General features: G+C 40.3%; 1 protein-coding gene and 1 non-coding gene across 2 annotated transcripts in view; both read left to right on the forward strand.

Annotated features, from left to right (window-relative positions):
• RGS22 (regulator of G protein signaling 22) overlaps positions 1 to 23,553 on the forward strand; it is a 110,151-nt gene that overhangs the window by 6,924 nt on the left and 79,674 nt on the right. The window contains exons 2-6 of the mRNA XM_070391866.1: positions 2,573 to 2,635; positions 13,116 to 13,337; positions 16,267 to 16,352; positions 17,175 to 17,343; positions 21,499 to 21,616. Coding sequence (XP_070247967.1) covers positions 13,287 to 13,337; positions 16,267 to 16,352; positions 17,175 to 17,343; positions 21,499 to 21,616 — 424 coding nt within the window. The 5' untranslated portion in view covers positions 2,573 to 2,635; positions 13,116 to 13,286. The remainder of the gene's footprint in view (positions 1 to 2,572; positions 2,636 to 13,115; positions 13,338 to 16,266; positions 16,353 to 17,174; positions 17,344 to 21,498; positions 21,617 to 23,553) is intronic.
• On the forward strand, positions 16,568 to 16,696 carry LOC138993568 (small nucleolar RNA SNORA11). Its single transcript, XR_011468292.1, has one exon. It is a non-coding gene; the product is annotated as a small nucleolar RNA SNORA11 (small nucleolar RNA).

The raw sequence follows: 23,553 nt of genomic DNA on the forward strand, positions 1-23,553 counted from the left end.
TAACTGAGCTACTTCTTCAGATCAAGGCATTTAATTTTTTTTTTTAATTAAAGGGTTTGAGAACAAAGGCTTTATCAGATCCTCATTGCTTCACAAGAGCCTTTGTTACTAATGTGACACGGTCCCGGGACACACTGAATTAGTAGAACTACAATGGGAAACTATGCTCATTTGTTTAGCACGTGCAGGCCTGCCCATCAGAGTGGGACAGGAGGACTGAGCAGATGGCACTGGTAGACTACACTTCCTTCCATTGCACCTGCCCTGACACCAGCAGAAGCACTGATGGTGAATACTCGTGGAAATTGAGAGACAATTTCAGAAAAGAAATACATATTTTGATGTATTTGAATGATACTTTGACATTTCCATGGTTGTGAGTGCAAACCTGAGGATGTGACTGAAGGCCCAGGAAATGCTCCCGCAGTGTGGCTCGGTTTCCAGGGAGACTGGTGGGAACTGGAAGCAAACTGCTCCCGGAGGGGTTAGTTAGGGCAGTGCCAAGTAGTGCTTGAGGTGCAGACTGGTACCACTGGAGACTTACCAGTTCCTGTCGAGATGAGTTCAGAAATGGAGAGGAAACAGAGATTTTATGGTAATTTGAGAGAGTATGTTTGTATCTATTGAATTTAATTTTTAAAAATGGTCTTGTATTGTGTATATATTTTATTTCATCTTCTAGTAATTCATTCTTAACTGTATTTTACAAAAGTTATCTGAAATAGATTAGCGAAAGAACAAAACAAAACAGGTACTTCATCACAGATAGTTTGCAAAGCGTTGAGCTAGAGTCTCTGAGTCATCTGGAAATGAATATATGAATCTGAGGATTATCTAGAAATTGTTGGCCATGTGGCTGACCACGTTCTAGGCAATAATAAGGTTTATCTGACTCTATGAAATACGCATTCTGTTTTATAGCTAAAAATTAAAAATGTCTATTTTAGAAAAAACTAACAAAAGACTGCACTCCACTATTGTTGCAATGAAAAATACTCTTCCATCTGCAGGTTTGTGGTCATGAGACTTTGGCCGCCCTTATTGTGGCACAGTGCTTTCTACCTGAGAGAGATCAAAACGTTTTTATTGAATTCAATTGGTTTCTCCCGAGAGTTAGCAGAAACTACATAGTTCACTAAATAAAGTCTGGAAGATTAATTTGGAAAGGCAAAATTTGAAAGGTTATTCATCTTAAAGCTGCCACCAGATGTTATCTTCCTTGTTCTGCTTCATTAGATCTTTGCCAAACAGAACCCTGAGAATATGTTACGGAGGTGCCATTATGGCGGTGGCAGACTTATGAGATCCTAAGTTTGTTGTTATTTTCATCAGTTCAGATTTTAATAAGTTCCTTGGTATAAATCCTGTAAGTGATTATAACTCCATCTCAATCCTACAATTACCTAAAGAAATTACCCTGGAAATCTATTTTTTAAAATATTTTTACTGATTTCAGAGAGGAAGGGAGAGGGAGAGAGAGATAGAAACATCAATGATGAGAGAAGATTGATCAGCTGCCTCCTGCACGCCCCCTACTGGGGATCGAGCCTGCAACCCAGGTATGTGCCCTTGACTGGAATCGAACCCAGGACCCTTCAGTCCATAGACTGATGCTCTATCCACTGAGCCAAACCATCTAGGGCTGGAAATCTATTTTTTAAAGTAGGTGTTAATATCCTATCATATCTTCCTTATACTTTTACAATGTACTTCAAAACATTTTGAAAAAAATTGGTCAGTATAAAAAGAAAATAATCAGCCATATGGAAATAATAGCATCGTCATATTATTAACTTTCATGTTAGATTTGTGAAATTGAAATATAATTATGAATAACAAAATAAACACATGTACTATACAGCAGAGTATGCCATGTTGTGCTTTTGACACAATGGAAACAATTACTAATAAAATAAGGTGTTTTATTTGGAAGAGAGAATTTGCTCTTGGCAGTGGCTTTCCAATTTTGCCAACTTTAAAAGTGACTACATTGGGGGATGAAATAGTTATGGAAAAATGTATACAATCTTTATTCTTTGAACACATACATTGTCAAAGTTTCTTCATGCAAAAGTTAAGCAGGCCCCAGATCACTGAAGTATCTCTTTCTGAGAGGGAAGCAGTAGAATGTTTTCTTTACTTAGCTTATCACTTTCATTAGGCAATTTCAAGTTAACCCCAAACCACTGGTTCTGTCTTTTCTGCTCTGCCCTTATTTTTATTAAATGTAGATTTGAATAAGTCTGTGGGAAATTTACCATGTGTAGTATTTTGTATTTGTCGATGTTTCATTTAAGTGTGCTATATTTTCACACGTTCTGTTTCCCAGCTAGTACATTGGCTAGTACATTTTAAGGGTCTGCTCCACTTTATTTATTTTCCAGTTTCTCCCTTCAGAGGTTGTAGCACTTTGCTTAGCTTATAGTGAGGATTCAGTGTTGACTGACTGAAAAAGATGTGAAGATTTACATATAATCTATTGATAGCAGAATTAGAGAATAATATTGGCATGTTTTAAAACATCTTAGTGTAAGCATAACATTGTATTTTTATGTTTTGTTTTGTTTTTCAGGAAGATTCTTTGGCAACGGATAATTTCCTTGTGGACTACTTTAATGAATTCCTAAGCCTTCCAGTGAGTGTATTATTATGTTCTATTGAATATATTATCAAAGCAAAGCATTGTAATCACTGGGTTATCTTGTAAGACAGATTTATCAGGGATAATATTTTCAAACAATATAGCCCTGGTTGGTGTGGCTCACTTGGTTGGAGCTTTGCCCCGTGGTCCTGTGCACAGAAAGGTTCCATCCCCGTCAGGGTGTTGTGGGATTGATCCCTGGTCAGGGTACAGGGGAGGCAGCCGATTGATGTCCCTTTCTCCCCCTCTCTCTTTTTCTCTCCTTTCTTTCCTCTCTTTAAAATCAATAAACATATCCTTGGGTAAGGATTTAAAAATATATATATATTAATTAAAGCATTTACGTAGGTTTCTATCTTTTTGTGGAGTTAATAATTTCAGATAAATGGCTTTGAAGGTGCAGAATGGCTTCAGTATGATTCAAAGCTAGGTTTGAATCATATTTAGGAATTATTTGTATTGAAGAAAGCTAGAGTTTTTCTTTCTTTTTAAAAAATATATTTTATTGACTTTTTTTACAGAGAGGAAGGGAGAGGGATAGAGAGTTAGAAACATTGATGAGAGAGAAACATCGATCAGCTGCCTCCTGCACACTCCCTACTGGGGATGTGCCCGAAACCAAGGTACATGCCCTTGACCAGAATCAAACCTGGGACCCTTCAGTCCGCAGGCCGATGCTCTATCCACTGAGCCAAACCAGTTAGGGCAAAGCTAGAGTTTTTCTAATCATCAAAAGAGTTCTGTACTAAATCTGATACATTGATACTTGGCACCATTTTAGGTTTCGAACAGAAGTGATAATGATAGTATATAAAAAAATATAAGAAGCCCAGCCGGTGTGGCTCAGTGGATGAGCGTCGACCCATGAACTGAGAGGTCTGTTTCTGGTCAGGGCACATGTCTGGGTTGCAGACTCGATCCCCAGTGTGAGGCATGCAGGAGGCAGCCTATCAATGATGTTTTTATTTATATATATATATATATATCTCCCTTCCTCTCTGAAATCAATATATATATATGTATATATATGTATATATATATATATATATATATATAAAATCAAAATATATATGACTCCTATGAAGAGAGTAGTGGGGAAGGGTAACGCACTCAGCCAGGAGGGGTGAAGGGCTCCACTGTTGATCAGGTTTTGTGATCTTACCTCTCAAGAAGGTCACACTTTTAAGAATTATTTTCAAGACAACAATTATATCTCAATAAAGCTGTTTAAAACTACAAAAAAAAATCTCTGTATTGGCTCTGATTTTAGTTTCTCAAGATTTACATTTCATTGTCTCAAGATTTATGATTATCTTGACTTTCACTTGCTTCAGAAATTAAATTCCCTTGCCTACCTTCCTTTTTAAAAAAGTCTAACTTTAAAAATGACAGAAGCAATATAACAGTAGTATAGAAAATTTTCCTAAAACGTGAGAAAAAAATCAGCCATCCAGTTAGAATACATGTTACCAGTTTTTGTATGTTTTCTTTCCGGCTTTGTGTGAAATCACAGTGTGATTTCTGATTTCTGTTGAACTCTGTCTATGCAGTCATGGTTTTCATCCCACTCCAACTGATTCCTTTATCTCTAGCTTTCATATATTTCATGGACTGCTTCTGCTTTTACATCCTCCATCCATCCCTCCCTCCCTCCCTCCCTCCCTCCCTCCCTCCCTCCCTCCCTCTTTGCAACTACATTTGGTACCACACAGTCTTCCTATTAACTCCCCATGCTTCACAACACAAGATGCGAGAAGGGGAAATGTCACAGGTTTCCAAAAGGAACTGAGGAGGAGAAGAAATGATGGATTCTAAACCAAGTTCCTGGCAAGATTCTAGAACAGATTAGTAATGTTTGGTTTATCAGTGCTTAGCTAAGAATTAGAAGCTAGCATGGGTTTATTGAGAATAAATATGCCAAACTAATTTCTTTTGGGGGGTATAGTTATGGATAGGTATGTTAGGGCAACACAAATGTAATGTATTATGATTTCAATAAATAATAATAATAATTGAATCATGTTACCTCTGGCTCAAAACTCTGTTTAGTGTCTTCTTATTACATTAAGAATGAAATCCAAAATCCTGTATGATCTGGCTATTGGCATCTCTTGAACTTTATTTCCTACTTGTTTCCTCCTTGATAGTTCTTTTCCAGCCTAACTGGCCTCCTTCACGTTTCCCAAACTGGAATATGCCAGTGTACTTAGGGCTTTTCAGCCTGGAATACTCTTCCCTCAGATATGTGTATCACTTTCTTCCTGACTTAAACCACTCCTGTTCAGAAAACTTTCCCTCCCAACTCCGTCTAAAACAATATACCCAACACACGCTTCAACGTATGCTGCTTTCTAAAGCATCTCTAAAGCCCTGATTATTGTCTCTGAGATTAGTTTTCAAATATTTGGATGGCTCACTAACCATAGCCAGTAGGGGTTGACTCTCAATAGCCTACAGCTTGAAGTCCAAATTCCTATGTACGGAATTCAAGACCTTTTCCAATTTAGCCTCGATCTGACTTTTCTAGCTTTATCTCTACCTTCATAGACTCGTGCCTAAGCCAGAACTGGTACTTCTCTTTCTGTTTCCTTCATAGCTAGGCCATCTCATCCTCTATTCCTGGAACAGGAGGGACAGTCACTCTTTAATTAGATGGGCGGATCTTTATTAATCTAGAGGATCATCTGTGCCACGCCAATCTGTCATTGGCTTTGACTTTGAAAAATCAGAGACTTGAATGAAACATTGCAGTGAACCGGTGTTTTTTTTCCCAATTTGAGGTCACTGAGCTAGTAAATGGCTGTCCACCCAGGTCCACGTGGCTCAGAAGCTTGCCCTCTGCCCTTTAATGACTCTAGAACTGGCAGCAGAGGGATTAACTGATAGTGTGGGTCACTATCTGTTACAGAATCTGGCCTCGTTTTTACCATGGTCATCTGAAACGGGCTAAAACAAACAAAGCTAATGGGTTTGTAGGGTGCGTTAATAAAAGTAGAGTTAAGATCAAGAAAAATACTAGTCTGGAGCATGAAGTGAATGTTGTTTTTTAAAAATTGGATATAACTGTCAGCCCAGGTTTGGAATATCGTGTTCCGTTCGTGGTGCCATATACTGAGTTGTCCTGCCAAACTGGCCTCGGGTAGACTCAGCTACAGAATGCTCCGGAGACCACGGTAGGTGAGGACGGTTGAGAGAAGTGTGGGTATTGAACCTGGCTGGGGAACGCACAGGGGCTTGGAATGGAGCAGCTCTTTCCACATAGTATTTGAGGATCTGCTTGAGGAAGAGGAGTTGACATAGTCTATGAAGCAGAACCAGGGCCTCCAGCATTTCTGAGGAAATTGATTTGTACTCACTAGAAGAAAGTCGTTTAAAGTTGGTTTTCTAACAAGAGAATGGGTTGGCTTGTGAAGGAGTGAACGCCCCGAGACTGGAGGTGGTCAGGTGTAGGCGAGGAAACCATCTGGGGAGATACCTTACAGGGCGCTCAGGAATCGGGTGGCAGATTAGACTCCTCTAATGAAAGAGCGTGTGATTAATTCCTTCTCTCTACTTTATCTCAGGGGCCACATTGTAAATTTCCTGAGACCAAGGATGGGTCCCTTGTTTCTGTATCTCCCAAAGCTGCTTCAGGATGATTATGTTTTTATTTCTACATCTCCCATGTAAGATACTTGGAATAAATAAGTCTTCTTTAAAAACATGTTTTATGTTAGAGGGGAGAAATAAATAAGCCTTCTAATGTTCTGTTCTTCTGCCTCCCTTCCCCTGTCACCCCCTCCCAATACTCCCCTACAATCGAAGTCTTTAGATTCTCAATCTAAAATCTTAATTAGGTCATCTAGATTTCGGATACTTCTGTATCAGAAGATGACATGCCAAGGTCCCATTGAGACAGGCTAGTGAGCCAGGACAAGCCGACTAGGGAAACTGAGGCAGATAGTTGAACAGCAGTGCAGCCACCTAGTAAATCCTACCTTCCCTAAGCCAGGGGCGCTCAAGAGTAAATGGTTTGCACTTCTCCCCAGCCACCCTACGCAGGGAGACAGGGACAGAAATCCAATTAGTGCCATTTGCCAACCACACTGAAGGACAACGAAGTTAGAGACTAAACCTCATTTTGGTCCATCAGCATAAAGCTGATGAATATTCTGTTGGGATCCTCTCCTAAGACCTTCCTTAACTGTTCATCCTTTAAAATCCTTCAAAACGAAGGTCCCAGCGCCTGCTCTCCCTCCCAGGAGCATGCCTGCTTCTCCCGCCCCTTCTTCCCCCACAGGCATGCACCTCCGATACTCTGAGGGATCCCAGGAGGCCTGCAACCACGGCAGCCATGGGCAGTGACAGTTCATCCCTGGCAAACCCCCTGAGCCTGTCCCCAAGGCCCCCTTTTCTCTGACTTCTTGGCCAAAGCAGCCCGGCCTGGGCTCATTTCCCAGCCCTTTCTTGTTTCATGTCCCCAGCTTTAACAAACGTCCTCTAAACTTCACCTGGCCCCGTATTGTGAAATCTTTTCTGCACGAAGTCAAGCACCCACACCCTACCGGCCAGCCCTAGGCAGACCCGCTCAGGGCCGGGTCCCGTCTCTGGTACCGCCATAACTGGATGGTGGCAGACATGGGCCTGGGAATCCGGCTCGCCACCTCCTACGCTGTTGCTTTCCATTACGCCATGGCACCCTTGGGACGCACTGTGAGATCCAGAATTGATGGCTGGTAGCCTGCCTCCACGTTATTTTCTTGATGAGGGGAATCCAGGACAGTTGCTGCTATTATAAATAATTATGGCACTTTCCAAATCCCAGCTTTCATAACTCCGTTCCGTTTGTTCTGGCGCCAGGTTCACATTCAGATATTGTTTTCATGTGGTGTCTGGGAGGTTTCTTGCTGTCAACTCTTTATGGACAAGTGTTTGCTTATTAAGTTTTCTTCTGGGCTATAGTGTGAAAACATTTTTTTTCCCCCTCTTGGTTTTATTTTGTGTGTTTTATGCTCAGTGACTGTTGTGGGATTGAGTTGATGAGCCCACATACCGATTTAGGTCGGTCCTCTGTGGGTGGTTTAGAATGTTTGTGACATTTATGGTTTGCAGAAGCTGAAGGGGTGGCCTGGCCGTACCCTCCCTGCAAGGATAGGTATGTCATGTGTTTGCCAGACCGTGCTTAGCTATGTCCCTTTGGAATTTTACCATAACTTCTTTTTTTTTTGGACGGATTCTCCACACTTTAAAAAAAAAAAATCTGTAAACTATTATAATTTCTTACAGCTTTATGAGAGAGTTATATATGTTCGACGGGTTGTTCAGTAAGGGGTGAACGAGAAAGAAAGAGAGAAAGGGTATAGATTGGAGAATGAGTGGGATGAGGGCTTGGGTCATTCCCTGACAAAATGTAAAAACTCAGAGATTGGTTAAAGGTGTTGATCAGTGGTTCCAACCTTCTGGCCCTTTAAATACAGTTCCTCACGTTGTGACCCAACCATAAAATTATTTTCGTTGCTACTTCATAACTGTAATGTTGCTACTGTTATGAATCGTAATGTAAATATCTGATATGCAGGATGGTCTTAGGCGAACCCCTGTGAAAGGGTTGTTCGACCGCCAAAGGGGTCGCGACCCACAGGTTGAGAACCACTGGTGTTGATGGAGCTCTAGTATGTGCCTATGGGTGATGAGCATTGTAGCTCAAACATAAAGCACTCAGATTACTCATGTAACTCATTTTATCAACTAAGGATATTTTCTATGCATTTTATGTGGCACATTATTCCTTTCATCCCATGGGTAAAGAGTCCAGTAAATAGTTTATGGTTAAACATCTAAAATGACAATAAAATTTAGATTAAAAGAAGTTGTTATTGGTAACTGACTTGTTATATTCAAGGGTTCAGATGTTTTTCATTCACTGAGTGGTATGCATGTTAAAAATATAGATTTTGGAGCTCAATTAGTAGAGACAGAGTTGGACCAGAGATGAACATGTATTAAATTAACCTAGTCATTAGTTTTTAATTTAAATATTGTTCAGCTACATAATTTGGCACCCTATAAGTTTCACTGGTGCTGGGGCTGGCAGTGTAAGCCCATCACTAATTATTCACAGGGGTGTCCCCTCCCCTCTTTTCAAAGAAATGTGGAACCAGCAATTTATTGTGGCAAAAATATTTTCCTGCACTTGTTTCTTTTGTGAAAATATTTTTCTCACACGGATGACTGGTACTACAAAGTTAGCTTTCACCACCTTCAGGCCAATTCATTTTAGAACATTTAGAAAATGATACCCTTGAAATAAGAAAAGTAAGTAAGGGAAAGAGCAGGCAGTCTGTAACAGCTTGTGGAGAATTGGGTTTGAGGCTCAAACTGAAGGTTTGTCCTGTTACATGATTCAGAGTTGAGTGTTTTCTAAATTGGCCTCCTCAGACTTCCTCCAACACTCATTTCTATCTCCCCCACCTTCAGTCATGTACTAAACTAATTTGGGGAGTCTTACAGATAAGCTTAGAAATGGTGAAAACAAAGGACTCAATGTGTGAGATTCTTTTTAAGCAGATGGCAGGATTTTGCATAATAATTAAAGACCAGTGCTTTCTCCTTGTGTGAAATAGAGATGGCTACCCCTCCGCCCATATATAAATACACGCGGGAGTCAGCATGAGGTAACCGTCAGCAGGAGGCTTTGATGTTGGTCTTAACCTGGATTCCATGGCTCCCCACCATCCTAAAGCAATGGTTTTCAAACTGGAGCGTGGGTCAGAATCACCGCAGGGCTCGTTGAACACAGAGTACTGGGCCCCGGCCGCAGAGTGTCTTCTTAGAGGGAAGGACCTGAGAATTGGCGTTCCTAGCAGGTTCGCAGGTGATGCTGCTGGTCCAGGCACATACTCCGAGAACCACTGATGTGGGAGGGTGAGCTGAGAGCTACAGCACACACTAGGAGGTCCTTGATGCATTTGTCCTCTGCTGTTCCCTCCGGGCTGGTGTTCTGTTCTCCTCGCCTGCAATACCAAGCTTCAGCAATGTCAGGCTGCTTGCATTCTTCACAGATGCTCCATTCTTTTGTGCTCTTGTGTCTCGAGGCATTTGCTATTTCTTTTGCTGAATTCCCTTCTCTCCTCTAGCAGATGAGAATGCCAGCTCATTCTTCAAGACTCAACTTTCTCTACACACCTCCTTATTCCCTAAAGATAGTGCATGAATCTTTTTGTGTCATCGCTCTACATTGTATATACTTTTTTTTTTTTAAAAAAAGAAGTGTTTTTATTGGTTTTAGAGAGGAGAGGGAGAGAGAAACATCGATGAGAAAGAAACATTGATTGGCTGCCTTCTGCTGGCCTTTCATGGGGGATTGAGCCTGCAATCCGGGCACATGCCCTGACAGGAATTGAACTGGTGACCTCTTGGTGTTTGGGTTGATGCTCAACCACTGAGCCACACAGGCAGGGCTGTACATACTTCTGTTGTAGCTTTTATGTGTTAAAGTGGAGTTGCAATATTCATACATTATTACTCAAAATGAATTATTTGTGCTCTGCAGAGAGAGCAAAGGTGACATAAAAAGTGAGGATGATTGTCTGTTGTACCAGTCCATAAAACCACATGTACCAACCCATGAATTCCTGGGGGAGGTGTGAGATGGAAGGCGAGGACCTGCCATTCCCTCCGTGGGTCTCATCCTTCTTGCCTCTCACAGTGTAGTCATGTGGAGGAGATTCTAGTGTGAAAAATACATATTTTTGAATAATGAGCTTTAAGCACAGGCCCAATGCTTTTAACTGGTCCCTAACTGAAGAATCAGTGACCCGTTTCAATACTAGCAGAAACACTGACTGTGATCAACTTGTTGAGAGACAGGACAACATTGAACTGTATGGGTGTCTTCAGGAGATAAGTTGTGCGCTGGCTGCAGGTGAGGGCTTAGGGTCCCTGTGCATCACACACCTCTCCTCTGTTAGATCAGCATGCTTGCAGGCTGGGTCCATGTCTCATACATTTGAGTTGGGGCTTTATGAAGGATGCTCTGGCATGGCCCACTAAATGTAGCAACATATCACCTATCATAATATTTAATAAGGATCCAATAAATACTTATTGAAGAAATTAATGAACTAACAAAGGAACAATGGAGTTGGGTGATCTTATTAGAGAGCAGAAAGTCTTTTTTTTTTCTGGAGAGACAATCATGGACTGATGGAGTATCAAATGTGGAAGGCACTTAGGGATTATTTCATAAAAAACCCCTTTATATGATAAATTTCTGAAAAATGAATTTGTCCAACATTACTTCCATTGACTTATTCTGCTAATCCTTTTCTAGATGATTGTGGTTTAGCTGAAACCCTTGTAAAGTATAATAACTAAACTAGATAGTATTACCACTATGATCTTTGTGGAAAGATTTCCCCTTTAACATTTGCATGTTACATTAATTTCAACTTAGTATTTCAGTATTTTTTTTAAAATATATTTTATTGATTTTTTACAGAGAGGAAGGGAGAGGGATAGAGAGTTAGAAACATCGATGAGAGAGAAACATCGATCAGCTGCCTCTTGCATACCCCCGACTGGGGATGTGCCCGCAACCAAGGTACATGCCTTTGGCCGGAATCGAACCCGGGACCCTTCAGTTCACAGGCCGACACTCTGTCCACTGAGTCAAACCGGTCAGGGCTATTTCAGTATTTTGTTTACTCTTTTCATCTTAAGGAAAAATCAGTGACTATGTACTTGTTTTTTCAAGGGCAGAAACAATATTTAATTCATCTTGTATCCTCTTTGCTTAAGACAATAATTGGCATTTGCTCATTCAAAAGTTTTGTTATTGAAATATGTGAACTGGGAGAAGCTCTGAGTCAGTTATTTGGTATTTTGAGAAATTAAGAATCGTGGTGCTCTTAGGGACCTTTAGAGATCTACTCTAATGGGCTTTTAAAATATTTTTATTTTAAAATACGTTTTTATTGATTTTTAGAGAGAGGAAGGGAGAGGGAGAGAGAGAGAGAAATATCAATGATGAGAGAGAACCATTGATGGGCTGCCTCCTGCATACCCCTTAGTGGGGATTGAGCCCCAAACCTGGGCATCTGCCCTGACCAAATATCTGTTTAGTCTAGTAATAGTCAGTTTCAGAGATAATATTTGACTTTTAGGTATGCCTGTTTGAATCCCATGATTGAAAGACAGATGCTGTGGGCAACCCATGAAATATATTTATTGAAGAAACCTTACAGTTTACTGCTAAATATTGTTACTTATCCAGTGAGCTACACCTGTCATTTTGAGGGCAAATCTTAGCCCTGAGCCCTTTTGAACTGAGGACTGACATTCATATTGAACACTATTTGTCTGTGTACTTTCAATTCCGTAGGGAGATAGTGAGACTTTAGACATGTACTATCATCTGACAATAAAATGAATGAATAAGTAAATAAGTAAGATATATATGCAGACACATTATGGGTTTTTATACACACACATATATTTCTAACTCTAATTTTACAATATCCTGCCATTTATTAGATTTTAATTATAGTATATCTAGCAATCTCTTAGTAAACCTTGGAAAAAATTAATGTTGCCCCGAGGACAGTGACCAATCCAAGGGGAAGGGTTTAAGGTCTTTTACAACCCGGCTAGAAATAGAAATTAATCCACATGAGTAGGCAGCTCACTGAAGGTATCTTAAAACAAATTAATGTTCTGAATAGGGGACCTGATTCTAGGTTTGGAGGGCCAAGTGGGAAAAGACACAGCGACACCCACCCTTCACTTGTGATGGAAATGGAGCCCCATCACGTCAATGATTTGCCCAGAGTCAGTGCTACCCGCCGGCAAGCAGGCAGACTCAAGACTCGTGACTGTTGTACGTTAACTGACTGCCTTTAAATAAAAGTTGGCAGCATTTAGTAATTACTGAGAAAAGCTCAGAATGTTATCTTTCACTTTTTTTTGTCTCAGTGGGAGGAATGGTGTTGAAACAGTTTTAAATGAAGAACATATTGTACTTCATTTTCTCCTTTGGACTAAGGGAGACTTTAGCTCCTTGGCCAGAGTAGGGGCATGTGCTGGAGGCAACCAGTGGCTCCTGGAGATGAAGAAGACAACAGGAGTGTGATTTCTTCTTCTTTAACTCGTTCTTCCCTAGTAACCCACCCACTTCTAAAGGAATAATGTTGCTCATAGAGACCAAGCGTGTAGTTATTTCCAGTGATAAAGAAGCACAGAGGTAAGATGTTTATGCAAAGGGCATTGCTGCTATGATGCACCCTGACGCTTATCTCATGGCATAAGTACACGGGGAAGAAAGGATTGAGTGGGCTCCCTTACCTGAAATCTTTCCATGTTCCTAAAGGGAAGAGGAAAGGATTAAAAACACAAAACTGTGTGTGTGTGTGTACTGTATATGTAAATATCAAGTCTTGAAAACTGAGTTTCTGGCTTTTAAAAATGTAAAGACATATTTCCACGATTTCTTTTGCAGACCTTTTCAGAGGCAATTAGGTTTAATGTGAATTATGGAGTTTTTGAAGTGGTTAACAATGCTCCACAACTTCTGGAAAAGCAACTGAAAAAAATTCTACAAAGCCAGCAACCTCGCAATCCCATCTATGATGTTGTAAGAAAAGCAAAGAATGATATTAAACCTGCTCAGATGAGTGACCCCTGTAAAGCTGAGACCATTAACATCAATTACAGTGTTATGGTAAGAAAGTGCATTTGAATCTTCTCTCTCTCTCCCAATTTTTTTGGGGGGAGGCAACCAAATTTTTGGTGGCCTTGTTTCGACAAGGCTGGTGAAAAAAAAAGAAAAGAAAGTGCATTTGAGTTTATATCTTGCTGAACAGACAGTTGGGTGATTATGGCGAGTCACTGAGGGTTCATCCTTGGTAAAAACTGTACCATTCTAGTGAGTGATGTTGATAATGGGGAGGCTATGCATGTGTGGGGACAAGGGGTACCTGGGAAATCTCTGTACCTTTCTCTCAATTTTGTTGTAAACCTAAAACAGCTCTAAAAAAAAATAACTCTTGCTGTGGCTGGTGTTGCGAAGTGGTTAGAGCATTGGCTGGTGCACCGACGGGTCACGGGTTCTATTCCCAGACAAGGACATGTACCTGGGTTGCAGGTTCAATCCCCAACCCCCTGGTCAGGGCACATGCGGGAGGCAACTAATCAATATGTGTGTGTGTCTCTCTCTCCCCCTTTCTCCCTCCCTTCCACTCATTCTCAAAATCAATGGGAAAAGTATCTTTGGAGAGGATTAACAAAAATAAAAAAATAAGTCTTAAAAAAATATATATGTGTATATTTTCCCACAAAGAAAACTCCAGGTCCAGATGATTTCACTGGTGAATTCTATCAAACATTTAGAGATGGTTATGTGCCAGCATTATTGTGATACTAGATAAGGAAATTTCAAGAAAAAGAAGAGCCTGCACATTAATGTCTCTTGTGAACATAGACACAAAAAATACAGAAATTGAATCCAGCAAGGCAAAAAAAGATAATGCATTATATTTTATTTTTAAAATTATTTTTTAAATATATTTTTATTGATTTCAGAGAGGAAGGGAGAGGGAGAGAAAGATAGAAACATCAATGATGAGAGAGAATCATTGATTAGCTGCCTCCTGCACACCCCACACTGGGGATCGAGCCCACAACCTGGGCATGTGCCCTGACTGGGAATTGAGCTGTGATCTCCTGGTTCAACCACTGAATCATGCCGACCAGGCTGCATTATGTTTTAGGAGAAATAGGCATAAATCTTCAAAACCTGGTATAGGCATTTTTTTTTTTTTTAGATATGACACCAAAAGCATAAACAGCACAAGAAAAACATACACAGATAAATAAAAATTAAAAACTCTTAGCTCCAAAAGACACTACCAAGAAAGTGAAAAGATAACCCAAAATCGGAGAAAGTATTTGTAAGTCATATTTCTGATAAAGACATATCTAATGGGGTAAAGAACTCTTACACTGAACAATAAAAAGACAACCCAATTGAAGAATGGACCAATGTTAAGCCCAGGTGTACCTAGAGCAGGGGTCCTCAAACTACGGCCCGTGGGCCACATGCAAATACAAATATTGTATCTGTTCCCGTTTTTTTTTTTTATTTCAAAATAAGATATGTGCAGTGTGCATAGGAATTTGTTCATAGTTTTTTTTAAACTATAGTCCGGCCCTCCAACGGTCTGAGGGACAGTGAACTGGCCCCCTGTTTAAAAAGTTTGAGGACCTCTGACCTAGAGCATCAGATTATCAGATGTTGGCAGCACTGCGACGTGAGCCTTCAATTTCCTCAGGAATTAGCAGTGGTCTGTGTTGACTCTGATGTTAATATCACAGCACAACTTTTGCTTTAGCACAGGGGTGGGAAATGTCTGGCCCGCGGGCCTCATCATTTGGTCTGGCCCTGCCAAGGCCACCGCAGGTGGGACTCAAAATTCAATAAACCTAGGAGCTTTGTTCATAGCAACATAATTTTTAAGTTGATAATTTTGTATGGCCCACGAATGATGTTATAAATATCCAAATGGCCCTTGGCAGAAAAAAGGTTCCCCACCCCTGCTCAGCAGGTGATCAATGGAAGCCACATAAAGGCCGACACATGGCCTCACTGAGCTATGTACTCTATGGGTTGTTTTACTTGTTAGTAGCATTTGTTTAGTGTCTAAGGTACTCACATTCTTTAGAATTCTGGAAAAAGTGAATAGAAGGCAGAATAGAACCAATAGTGAGTAAATGTTTTAGGATGAATAGCAACCTAATTACTCTTTCATAATATTGTGTGGCCCTCACAGCCTCAAGATAAAATGTAAACTCCTTAATATTATTTAAAGACTATTCATAACCAGGCCCCTGGCTACTTGTTCATCCTTCTTCTACCATCTCTGAAAGCTCAGCCTGTGATGCAGTTGTAATAAATGTATCTTTGGTTCCTCTCCTGCTCCCCTCCTCTTCAACCTTGCTAATCATGCTGCAGGTCCAAGGCTGAGTGGCATGTTCTTCTGGAAATCTTTGCTGTTTTAGTGCCCATGTGACCTCCCACAGAAGCATGGACTTAAGGCCTTTGCAGCACTCAACTATTATTACCTATTGAATCATGTGCATGCTCCTTAAGGACAGGGTCTTATCTTTCTTACTTACCTTTGTAGCTCCAGGATAGTGGCTGGGGATGGAAATATTTAACAAAATTTCCTAAAACTGGAAGGAAAACAGGCCTTCAGTGACCACAGTAGCCTTACCAAGTGTTCTGGTTAGCTTTTTCTGATAAGGGGTTCTTTTAAATCCATGTTATGATTATGAAGATACTGAGATTGACTGAGTTTTATCTCCTGCCTGCCCCTTCAGTAGTAACTTAACTCTGGATTCAGTTTGTTAGCCTGTAAAATGGAGGTAATAGTTGATGCAGGTTTGTTAAGAGAATTAAAGAAGCACTAGAAGGCAAGAAGTGGCTTCAAATCTGTGACTCGGGGTTCTTGCCCGTATGTGAATAGAAGGTAGAGGGGCAGGGCTCCTAGTAGTAGCTGGAGGTCACTGTTGCCCCAGGGATGAGGCACTAATTGTCCTAAAAGCTGATTATTCCTTGACATTCTTTTTCGTTCTCACTTGTCCTTGAATAGTGTCTGAATCGTGAACAAGGCATTCAATGGATCAAAAAAGAAAGACTTCCAGCATTTCTGGAAAGTGATTGCTATTTTGAATACAGGTATTGTAGTCTCATTAGTGTACATATTTTTTAAATGCTGACTTTTTTTTTTTTACCCAAAATTATTTTTCTGTACTTTCTTAATGAAATTCATTTAAATCCATCGGAGTGTGAATCCCAGTTGCTATAGTATAAGAATTCTAGAGCATTGGTAAAAACCATGTAACTTTTCCAAAGAGATTTCACAGAAATAGGACCTAAGAAATGTACTTCATTGGGTGTGGAGAGAGCAGAGCGCCTGAAGAATGGCTTCTCTGTGTACAACACATCCAACAGCAACTTGGGCTTACTCCTCACAGGTGGCAGAATACTATGGCCTTCCTGTGACATTACGCCCTATACATATATATATAAAAAAAGAAATGTACTTCAGTTGTGCTTCTTTAATCATTATATATTTTTAAAGTTATCTACTTATCAGGTGATAATGGTACTTATGTGTAGGGTATTACAAACTGGAAGTAAGCATGTCATGTAAAAGACAGAATGTTACGGTGCAGAGCCAAGTTTATTTTTTCTGTGCCCTGACTTTTAAAGTATAAGTGCCCAAAACATTCTGAAGCTTTACTAAAATATGACCTTTGCTTATAACAGTCATTTTTTAAATATAAATAAAATAAGTTAAGACAATCATTATTAATTTGAAGTTCCATGAATAAGCTATTAATTTGAGCAGATCCTAAGAGAACCATCTTGCAGAGTTAGGAAGGGAGATTGGCTTGAATACATAAAATAAAGTTTTAGTGTCCCCTCCCCCCACCCCGCCCCGAATTCCACCATATTTTAAACTTGCTTCAAATTTGTGTGCTTTCTAAAATGCAGGTTAGCAAAATTGGTCTCGCAAGTGAGATGGAGTAGATCTGGCATGAATATCACACTAGATAAAGCTTTTTCTCCCTGGGTCACAAGAAAAGTACCCACTCCACCACCTCCTGTCATTGAAGACGACAATGCTATCATTATGAAGAAGTTCTATATTTCTCTTGGCAAGGTAAAATATGAATGTTTGTTTGTGAATTAGCACTTCAATAAAACTCATTTTAGAAGCATGCATTTCATTTGTACCACTTGGATAAGGAAAATTATTTCAGATACTTCAAAAGGCAGTTTTAACAAAAATTGTTGTGGCTTTCTACTCACTCATTTGCTCTGCACTCTTTCGCCTGAAATGTAATTAGAATTATCCTCATGTGTATGAAGGAACAGATGTGCAAGATTGAAGAGCATGATCATTGTCACCCAGGGAAACATGGGTAACCGAATTATAGAGATGGTTTTATTGTTCATTCCCAATTTTTATTATTTAGATTCTATAACTGTTACTGGGACGCTAATATTTGAGTCCATCAGCCTGGCCCAAAAGAAATATACAAGCAGGAGTTGATCTTTTGCCTCTGATTATCAGATTTTCTCTCTTGGAATACACTTCCAATACACAATTCTGTACAAAATCTGGAATGTCAAATATGTGGCCCATGTGTTGATACTCTCCTAGTTTCTGTTCATTGCTAACCAATCATGGCAATTTTCCTACTGAGCTATAGGACTTGGCTCCAAAATCTTTTCTTTTTTTTTTTTTTTTTTTTTTTTAATATATTTTATTGATTTTTTTACAGAGAGGAAGGGAGAGAGATAGAGAGTTAGAAACATCGATGAGAGAGAAACATCGATCAGCTGCCTCCTGCACATCTCCCACTGGGGATGTGCCCGCAACCCAGGTACATGCCCTTGACCGGAATCGAACCTGGGACCTTTCAGTCCGCAGGCCGACGCTCTATCCACCGAGCCAAACCGGTTTCGGCACCAAAATCTTTTCAACACAGCACTTTAGGCAGGCACTTCCAGTTGGTCAAAGATGTGATATAAGAGGAAACCTATTTGCCATCTCTGTTGGAATGGGCAGACTTATCCTATCTTATTTGAACATTTGTATTCATGTGTAGCTTCTATTTAATTTTGTAGTTTGGATTTCTATAAGTGATATTTGTTTTAAATTATGCCATTTCCATAATTTCCACTGAGTAATGCTTAGGGATGTACCAAAGGCACATTTTTCTGTCTTATACTCATTTTGAAGGGTTTATTTTTAACTTATATATTATAGAAATATCGGGAATGTCATAAAATGTGTACTGAGAGTAGATGTCAGTAATCATGCAGAGGGAAGAATTCACTTGGGGGAAAAGTTCTGATTCCCTATATATAAATGTAATCTATACATATAAAAGCCTAAGTGACCGGAACGACCAGTCGCTATGACACGCACTGACCACCAGAGGGCAGAGGCTCAATGCAGGAGCTGCCTCCTGGTGGTCAGTGCACTCCCACAGCCAACCTCCCATGGCTGGCCAACCTTCCCTGGTCCCTCCCCATGGCCGGCCAACCTCCCCTGGTCCCTCCCTGTGGCTGGAAGGCCCTGGCTGGCAGCCGGCAGCCAGCAGGAAGGCCCCAATTGGCCTTGATCTCTGGCCAGGCCTAGGGACCCCATCCATGCATGAATTTTGTGCACCGGGCCTCTAGTCAAATATAAGAGAATAAAATTCAAGCTTTTTCCTCCCTTCTATTTCTTGTGATAAAAAACTCATTTTGGTCCACTTAATACTTAAACTATCTTCTTAATAGCTTTTGAAGTTTAAGGAATCAAAATTCTCTGGATCCTTAGATCATTTAAACCATGACACTAGATAGGGATCAATCTTTATGATAATTGGTAACATTTCTTTGGGTCTCCAGTAATAGCATCTAAACATGAACAATTGATCTATCTCTTAAAAGTATAAAATAGAATAGTTAACTGCTTGTATGCCTGACTCACTACTTCTTTCTCCCCTGTCTTCTCTTTTTTGTGTGCATTTGAAGTAACAAGCACTCTTGCATATTGGTCTCTCTCAATTCCTTGAATATTCCCTAATTATTTTGGTCTTCTCTCAGTGCTTAGGATACTGCTAGGAATAGAGAAGTCACTTAATAAATATACATTGAAAGAACATATAGGTAATAATAAATGACTTGGTTTTAAAGGAAGGAAAAGATGAAACAAAAGGAAATTAGAGTCTTTCAACGTATAGGAGCATGAAAAAATAATTTTCCTCCCACTTTTCTAAGTTCTTCTGGCCTGGCTAATAATCCAATGAACAGAAACAGATTAACAAGGAGAAAATGTCCCAAATGTATTACAGTGTACATGTGGGGTACCAGAATAGAGACCCAGGGATGCACTGGGCCAGTTGAGGTCTATGTGCCATTCTGGACTAAGGAGAAGGGGTCAGGGGTCTGGGTTTTTCCAAAAGAAAGTAGGCAATTCACAGGAAGAAGCAAACATGTGGCAAACAAATTCTAGCTGGGAACACCCCCCCCCCCCCCCCCGAAACCGTGGGACACAGAGGGAAGTTCAACAAATAGGCTTTATGAGATTTCTTCCCTTCGGCACATTTAGTTCCTATTACTATGCTAAGGTGCTGCTCCCTTCCATTAGTTGGTTTTTCTACCCAAAGTCCTTTAGGCAGGTAAGGGGGTGGGTCAAAGGTTCTTTCTGAGTCTTTTTGTCTCTTAATATCCAGTTTAAAATCAATATCCCCAACAGCATAGTTAGGGTGGCAAAACTTTTATCCACAGAAAACCTTACCCCTTAGATAAGCGGTTCTCAACCTGTGGGTCGCGACCCCTTTGGGGGTCGAACGACCCTTTCACAGGGGTCGCCTAAGACCATCGGAAAACACATATATAATTACATATTGTTGCCGAAACAGGTTTGGCTCAGTGGATAGAGCGTCGGCCTGTGGACTGAGGGGTCCCAGGTTCGATTCCGGTCAGGGGCATGTACCTGGGTTGTGGGCACATCCCCAGTGGGAGATGTGCAGGAGGCAGCTGGTCGATGTTTCTCTCTCATCGATGTTTCTAACTCTCTATCTCTCTCCCTTCCTCTCTGTAAAAAATCAATAAAATATATTAAAAAAAAAAAATTACATATTGTTTTTGTGATTAATCACTATGCTTTAATTATGTTCAATTTGTAACAATGAAATTGGGGGTCACCACAACATGAGGAACTGTATTAAAGGGTTGAGGAATTAGGAAGGTTGAGAACCACTGCCTTAGAGGGATCAGTGGCTAAACATAAGGCACCTCTCATTTCTCTCTCCTGCTTTTGATCTCATTGTGCGGCCTGATTGCTCAGAGAATTCTGCACAATAGTCTGGAAACAGTACCTATTCCACTTGAGTCCTGCCTCTTCTGAGAGTGTTCCTTAGGCTAAGGGCCAACCGGCTGACTCAGTTGGAGAAAGGAGATGAGAGAGCAATGCTGGAAGCTCCCTTTTCTGCTCATGTTGAACTTGGGTTCTCTTAGAAAAACAGATGAGGATGTCACTGAGAAACTTAGGCAGAGGAATTTTGCCCAGAAGGGTGAGATAAAGGGCTTCTTAGGACTGGGATTCGAGAAGCCGAGAGTCAGCTTGGGCTTTGGGTCAATTGGCTTAAGGGTACATGAAGCAACGGAAAAATTGAAGGCTACATCCGGGAGCAGGTGGAGTCAGGAATCAGTCTTCAGGCAGTGTCCATTCCAAGCAAAGTTATAAAAACCGAATCTAAGGCAAAGTGGCAATTGAGCTTCGAGATGTTTCCTGTGCTACTGAGAGCAATATTAAGTCTGTCATATTAGGGAGGAGTTGTTAAAAACACTGAGCCAGGTCAGACAGATTTAGGGGCAAGAAATATTTGGGAAGGTTGTAAATGGGAGCTGCTGGCAAAAGGTGCATCCAAGGACTCATGAGTCATGGTGCCTGCCAAGTTACAGTTAGATAGCACGAAGCGGTAGTGACTCCAGGGGGTGACATGGCCTGCCTTTGGTGGAAGAGTGAAGCATTTGATGGGTATGGACTCATTTTTTCCTGTGGGCATCGAATGTGAAATGTATCCGAATTGAAATTTCCTCCCCATTATTCTCTTAGCTAATGCTTTTTTTTTCTGTGTATAATCTTTTTTTTTTTCATGGCATAATTTTCCCCTTACACATTGTACAATGCATATTGAATAATATCATAATGATATGTCCAGGTTTGTGATAGGAAGGAGAGCACTAATCTTACATTAAACACTTGTGCTAAAAAACAAAACAACAAAAAACACTTGTGCTGCTTTCTTCCTAGGCCTCCTATTTAGAAACGAAAGATTGGTTTACATTAGCCAAACAAAGTCAGCAAACAGTGTCAACCTTCCCTGCACTCCACAGCAAAGCTGATTCACCGATGATTTCATCTTTTTCTGGTAAGCAGAAAAGGACACGAATGACTTTAGAACTCCTCTTTAGGTCTTCTGCTGATGTTCTAATCTTACAGTACAACATATAGTGGTTGGGAAGAAAAATTATCTCCCCCCTCACCCCCCAACTCCAGGTTCTACCTTTTTTAAGAGGTGACTTGGTATAATGAAAAGAGGCTGAGTTTGGAATTCAACTCTGATACTTATTGCCTGTGTGACTTTTATAAGTTATTCCATTTCTGGGAGCTTTGCTTTTCTCATCTATAAATTTAGGATAATGATGCAAGCTAAATGGATAAAAAATACCTGACCTAGTGCTTGGTACCTAAAAGGCAAGCCAGCAAGTGTTTGTCTTGCCTTTATCTCCTATCACAATGTACAAATTCTTCTTATTAAGCCTTTGAAATAAAGTGGGCACAACAGCAGCGTTTCAAGGGGGACACTTGCCATGTGAAAATACTGAGCCTGCATATTTCACTGATTAATGGAAAAGAAAATAGGAGCCGAAGACTGTATCTTTAGAAAAAATATAAAGACAATCCATGTGTATTTGTTAGCTTTTATAAAATACTTTATGCCATTTTGTAATTTTATTTACTTATTTTCTTTTTGTTCATCCTCACGTAAGAATATTTTTCCCGTTGATTTTTAGAGAGAGTGGAAGGGAAGGGGAGAGACAGACAGAGAAACATCAATGTGAGAGAAACACATTGATTGGTTGCCTCCTGCATGTGCTCTGACCAGGGTCTGGCCCTTGACCAGAATCGGACCCACAACTCTTCTTCCGTTGGAGGGCCAATGCTCTTACCACTGACCTAAATTAGCTAGGGCCATTTTCTTTTTAAAAAATATTTCTATTGATTTCACAGAGGAAGAGAGAGATAGAAACATCAATGATGAGAGAGGATCCTTGATTGGCTGCCTCCTGCACACCCCACATTGGGGATTGAGCACACAACCCAGGCATGTGCCCTGATTAGGAATTGAACCATGACCTCCTGGTCGATGCTCAACCAATGAGCCATGCCGGCTGGGCAAGGGCCATTTAGTAATTTTAATGATAGGTTGTAAGTATGATAGTAATTGAATCTTTCTGGTAAAATAGTGAATTTTTTAAAATTGCCAATATGACTCCAGTTCTGATCTGTTCATGTATGGTCTTGTTACCTATGGTAGCTAATTTTACTTTATCATACAACATGAAATATTACAGCACATGCAGGCATACCTCAGGGCTGTTGTAGATTAGATTCCAGACAACCACAATAAAGCAAATATTGCAATATAATGAGTCACATGATTTTTTGGGTTTCCCAGCGCATATAAAAGCTGTGCTTACATTATACTGTAGTCTATTAAGCGTTCAATGAGATTATGTTAAAATGTATATACTGTACCTTAATTTAAAAATGCTTTGTTGCTACTATCATCAGAGCCTCCAGTGAGTCGTAATCTTTTTGTGGGTGGATGATTTTGCCCTGGTAACAACAAAGATCACTGATTACGGGTCGCCATAACAAGTACAATAATAATGAAAAAGTTTGAAATAATTGCAACAATTCCACAATGTGACACAGCGACACGAAGCGGGCAAATGCTGTTGGAAAAATGGTGCCAATAAACTTGCTTCACCTAGAGCTGCCACAAACCTTCAGTTTGTAGTAAAAGACACAATATCTGTGTAGTGCAATAAGATAAAGCACAATAAAACACGGCATGCTTCTACAATTGTTTAATGTACATAATCAAATTCTTTAATAGAGTTGGCCTGTAGGTATTGACATCCTATATCAGCATAAAATATTACATAGTCTGTGTACGGCTGTCCAATATTTCGTTCATCTGACCCTATTCCCTTCTCCATCCAGGGAAGACATGGCTAACCCCCATTGGCAGTTTTTTCTCCACTGGTCCCAAGTGTAGACTCCTCCTTCAGGCCCTCG

Source organism: Myotis yumanensis, unplaced genomic scaffold (genome assembly GCF_028538775.1).
Source record: "Myotis yumanensis isolate MYYU_CA2020_CCGP unplaced genomic scaffold, mMyoYum1.0.hap1 SCAF_15, whole genome shotgun sequence".
Classification (NCBI taxonomy): domain Eukaryota; kingdom Metazoa; phylum Chordata; class Mammalia; order Chiroptera; family Vespertilionidae; genus Myotis; species Myotis yumanensis.